The following is a 5521-nucleotide window of genomic DNA, read 5'->3' on the forward strand; positions in this document are numbered from 1 at the left end:
CTCTCATCGATGTTTCTAACTCTCTATCCCTCTCCCTTCCTCTCTAAAAAATCAATAAAATATATATTTTTTTTAAAAAGGAAGTAATTTTCAGACTTTTCCTTATGAAGGACTGACTATAGGCAAGCTCACCAAAGTACTAGATTTACTAAAAATCCAAGTCTAGACTTTTAAGAGGAGTTCATGTGCACACAAGACATGTGGGGAATGAAAAGAATGGGGGTAAATTCATTGACTGGAAAGTGGGCTAGAAGATGGAAGATGACATTTACATTCCTTTGGGAGAAAAATAATTCCAATGAAAGGTAACAGTCTCAGCAGAAGCATGACATGGAAAGGTTGGCTGAAAAGTCACTATCTTGCTGGAGTCAAAGACCAACAAGTAGTTAACATATAAATGCGAGAAGTCCATCAGAAAGCTGATGGACTTTGATATTCAGCAAGGGCTGAGAATCAGCATAATATTACCTGCTGCTGGCTGAATGACTGAAGGCAATCCCCTAACCCATTGGTCAGCAAACTGCGGCTCTCGAGCCACATGCGGCTCTTTGGCCCCTTGAGTGTGGCTCTTCCACAAAATACCGACTTCTGCGCACAGGCCACGAAGTTTCAATTGCACTGTACATGTGCGCCCACACGTAGTATTTTGTGGAAGAGCCACACTCAAGGGGCCAAAGAGCCGCTGTGGCTCGTGAGCCGCAGTTTGCCAACCACTGCCCTAACCTGATAATCCTTTATTGTTTACCAAACCTTACCACTGAAATGACTGTTTGCTTTGCTAAAGGGCAAATGTGTATTCTAGTCTAGTAAATAAAAAGCTATGGGTTCGGAGATTCAGGGAGTCACTCCGCTAGAGAGTAAGAGCTCTGCCTGGCTTCCCCCATGCCTTCTAAATTTATATTTCTTGTCTAGTATATCCGTTTGTGCGCAGCCCCTTCTCCAGATCTTGAATCCTCGCTAGAAAAGGTTGCGGCACTATCTAGTCTAGCTACTTACAAACTTTTAAAGTAAGAAGCAGAACCCTTTATTTGAATGAAAACTTATGTAGAATGCTATTATATAAATTTGCAAAAGCTGAGCTGTTTTGGTTGATACAGGGTTTGGAGTATATAGGAACAAAACCCCATCTTCCTTAGCCTCCCTGTCTCTATCCCAGTGGACTCTAGGGAACACAGTTTAAAAACAAATCTAGTTTATGCTTATTTTAAAAAAAAAAAACAGCCTGGCTCCAATGGAAACTGATCATTGGGCAGGTGTTAGACATTAATTTGTAAAAAAGAAGCATTTTCCTCAGATTTAAAAAGATGGACATTGTTTTTCTTATCCCTTACAAAAAAAAGTGTTTCACTATTGAGATCATCAGCTGGAAGAATCACTCCACTTACTTGAGATTCTTCTTCCCTTGACCCTCTTGGGGGCTGGTTTTGTGTTTTTTAGCTCTTGAATGTGGTCTCTCAACTAGCCAAGCATAATCTTCGAGTGTTGGTCCTGGGCCGGAAGCATATGACAGTACAGCGTGCCCGGTGGAGAAAGGATGAGATGGAAAAGGTGCAAAAGCAAGCCAGCTGTTTCTTTGCTGACAACATGTAAGTATTGAAGGTAATAATTGAATTACACCAGGCTCCTGTCATCTGTTTGTTAATTATCTATTTTTGCCATTTTTTAAAGTGTCTATGTATGTATACTCAGTCTCATTAAAAAAAAAAAAAAGATTTGAGGCAGCTTACAGAAATAGTTTCTACAGCAGAATAAATTTAACTAGATTAGATTAAGGAATCAGGATAAAGGAAAAATGGAAGAAAGATATAGTCAGAAGTGAGATTATTACACAGAATGCTATAAGGTCCTAAATAGATCATTTAACAAATACTGTACAAATATGAGCACTTTCTGTGTTCTTGGAGAAGAGAACAAGATCAACAAGTCTCTGATGTTGTATGACTTATAGTAAACAGGTAAACAAGTTATATAATTCCAGGCTCAATGCTATGAAGACTAAAGCAGAATAAGTAGATAGCAAGGAATTAGTTAGGGGTAGGTCAGCAGGGAGTGGGTGCAATAGTCAGGAAAGGCCTTGGGGAGGGGGCAAGTCTGAAGGAAATCAGTGAGTCATTTGAGAAAAGGGGAGGTGTGGTGGGAAGAGCATACCAGGTAGAGGGAACAACAAGTGTTCAAAAAGCAGGAATGAGTTTGGCATGAGGAAGGCAAGCAGGCCAGTATAGATGGGCTGTAGCAGCAAGAGAGAAAGTGGTAAGTTCTGAGGTCAGAGAGAAGGCAGAGACCACATTACAAAGAAACTCAGGGGTTCTGGTAAGCAAAGGGCCTGGATATTATTCTAAATATCAAAGGAATGTTATTATGGGCTACAGCTTCTCAGGAAGCCAAAGGAGTATGGAAAACATGGTCAACAACAATATGAACAGTGCCATAAAGTGAGGAGAATGAAGCTAATCAGAAGGAGACAGATCCTCAGCAGCATAAATGAACTTTAACATGCATTTAATTTTTCATACTATATGCTGACAAAGTTTATTTCCAACTTTGCATGGATAATGTGTGTGCCTCAGCCCAAGTCTAGGTTTCATTAGGTTGAATGTGATAACTTCAAGATATGTCAGTATTCCTCAAACCATTTATTCTGTTCTTATTTTTATAACTTTTATTAGAAATATTTTAAAAATGTGCTGCCTGATCTTTTTTCTTTTTTTAAATATCTTTATTATTGAGAGTATTACAGATGTCCCTGCCTCCTCTTAAATTTCCCCCCATTGCCCTCCTCCACTCAATCCCATGCCGCCTCAGGCCTTCACCACCCTATTGTCTATGACCATGGGTAATGCACATAAGTTCTTTAGTTACTCTCTTCCCACCCCCCCTTCCCTCTGATTCTCAATCTGTTTCATGTTTCCATGCCCCTGATTCTATGCTATTCACCAATTTATTTTGTTCATTAGATTATTTGTTCATTTATTTTGGCTTTTAGATTCAATTGTTGATAGATACGTATTTATTGCCATTTTATTGTTCATATTGTTTATCTTTTTTCTTCTTTTTCTTAACGAAGATGCTTTAACATTTCTTGTAATACTGGTTTGGTGGTGATGAACTCCTTTAGCTTTTTCTTATCTGGGAAGCTCTTTATCTGACCTTCAATTCTAAATGATAGCTTTGCTAGGTAGAGTAATCTTAATTGTAGGTCCTTGCTTTTCATCACTTAAATATTTCATGCCGCTTCCTTCTGGCCTGCAAAGTTTCTGTTGAAAAATCAGCTGAGTCATATGCGCACACCCTTATAGGTAACTGACTGCCTTTTTTTTTTTTTTTTCTTTTCTGCTTTTAAGATTCTCTCTTTGTCTTTAACCTTTGCCATTTTAATTATGTGTCTTGGTGTGGACCTCTTTGGGTTCGTCTTGTTTGGGACTCTGTATTTCCTTGACTTGTATGTCTATTTCTTTCACCAGGTAGGGGAAGTTTTCTGTCATTATTTCTTCAAATAGGTTTTCAATATCTTGCTATCTCTCTTCACCTTCCAACACCCCCATAATGTGAATATTGGTGTGCTTGAAGTTGTCCCAGAGGCTCCTTACACTATCTTCATATTTTTGGATTCTTTTTGCTCTTCTGATTAGGTGTTTTTGCTTCCTCATATTTCCAAATCGCTGATTTGATTCTTTGTGTCTCTACTGTTGATTCCCTGTAAATTATTCTTCATTTCAGCTAGTGTAGCCTTCATTTCTGACTGGTCCTTTGATGTTCTAAGATCCTTGAAATTCTCACCAAGTTCCTTGACATTCTCACTAAAATCCTTGAAGCTCTCATTAAGTTCCTTGAGCATCCTTATGACCATTGTTTTGAACTCTGTATCTAGTAGTTTGCTTGCTTCCATTTCATTTAGTTCTTTTTCTAGAGATTTCTTCTGTTCTTTCATCTGTGACATGTTTCTTTGTCTCCGCATTTTGGCTGTTTCCCTGTGTTTGTTTCTATGTATTAGGTAGAGCTACTGTGTCTCCTGGAATTGGTAGAGTGCCTTTGTGTAGTAGGTGTCCTTTAGGGCCCAGTGGCTTAGTTTCCCCACTCACAGGGTATACCCCTGTGTGGTCTGTTGGCACAGTCTTGTTGTAGTTGAGCCTTAATTGCAGTTGCCATCACCAGGAGGAATTGACCCCCAGGCCAGTTGGCTGTGAAGATCAGCTGTGACTACAGTGTAAGAGCTGCTGTTTAGGAGACATCCCTGTGGAGTAGGACTTGCTTTAGTGGGTCTTTGGTGCTCACTGAGTCTGCCCTTGAGTGTGTCGCTTGTGGATTTGGTACGAGTTATAATCTGATATGGTCTGAAGCTGTCTACCGGATGCACTGGCTCTGGTGCCTCCCGAGAAGTGCAAAGTCAGCCACTGCCTGTTCCCTGCCGGGGGCCACCTGGTACGAACTACAGAGTGATCTACAGGTGACTGCTACTTGTGTTGGGCTAGGAGTTGCCCAGGAGAGGCCAAGCTGTGAACCTTGGCAAGCTGCTGCTAGTGGGAGAGTCCAGTTGAGCTATTAAGAGTCCCAAGCAGCATTTCTTTCCCCTTACTTCTCAGCTGTGTTCTAGATAGTGTTACCTACCAGCTAAGATCGTTCCTAAGTATCACTGAGATTATGTTGGTTATGAATGCAGAGGACCTCTGAGGAAAGTACAATAAGAAATAAAAACAAACAGCATGGATGGAACTGGAGAGCATTATGCTAAGCAAAATAAGCCAGTCAGAGAAAGATAAATATCACATGATCTCACTCATATGTGGGATATAATGATCAACAAAATTCGATGAACAAGAATAGATCCAGAGACAAATGGCAGGGGAGGGGGGTGGTTAGAGAGCAACCAAAGTGCTGGGGTCCAACCCCAGTGGGTCCAGGGATCCCCAAAGGTGTGGACGGAGTCGGTGAAGAAGGAAGGACGACTCAAAGGCGGCATTCAGTTGATCAGCATGGTTGGGTTCTCCCTCCAGGATCTCCAGCCAAGTTCTGTCTAGGTTCTCCAGCCAGGTTCGGTTGCCAGGTTCTGTAGCCAGGTTCCAGCCAGGTTCTATCCAGGTTCTCCAGCCAAGTTCTGTAGCCAGATTCTGTCCAGGATCTTTTGCCATGTTCTCTCGCTAGGTTCTGTCTCTAGGTTCTGTCTCTAGGTTCTCTCCCTAGGTTCTGTCCCTAGGTTCTGTCTCCTGCTGTCTTGTTACATCTGTATTTATACCAGTTGATTTTAATCCTATCATTTCTATTCCAAAGGTTAGGGCGTTTCTTATCTCCATTCCAGGGAGTAAAGATTATGTAGCTTAAGCGTGATTGTTTGTAGTTAAAGTGATTAACTACCCGCCTGGCACTTAGTTAAGGGGTTTTATCCCCTCCCTAACTTCAGGGAAAAATCCCTACCTGGGGAAACAACCTTTCTCGGAGAGGTGACCTTGGTTAAAACACATAGCGCCAAGAAGGTGAGCAAACATATTAAGAACAGTATGCCATATATGCCAGGTCCCTTGAAACA

At 41.1% G+C, this 5521-nt stretch overlaps 1 protein-coding gene across 1 annotated transcript in view; it reads left to right on the forward strand.

The window, feature by feature from the left end:
- The window catches only part of KIAA0391 (KIAA0391 ortholog), a 148175-nt gene that overhangs the window by 140003 nt on the left and 2651 nt on the right, over positions 1 to 5521 (forward strand). Inside the window, exon 6 of the mRNA XM_014538599.1 lies at positions 1438 to 1586. Within this exon, the coding sequence (XP_014394085.1) occupies positions 1438 to 1586 (149 nt within the window). The remainder of the gene's footprint in view (positions 1 to 1437; positions 1587 to 5521) is intronic.

This window comes from Myotis brandtii, unplaced genomic scaffold (genome assembly GCF_000412655.1).
Source record: "Myotis brandtii unplaced genomic scaffold, ASM41265v1 scaffold194, whole genome shotgun sequence".
In the NCBI taxonomy this organism is placed as follows: domain Eukaryota; kingdom Metazoa; phylum Chordata; class Mammalia; order Chiroptera; family Vespertilionidae; genus Myotis; species Myotis brandtii.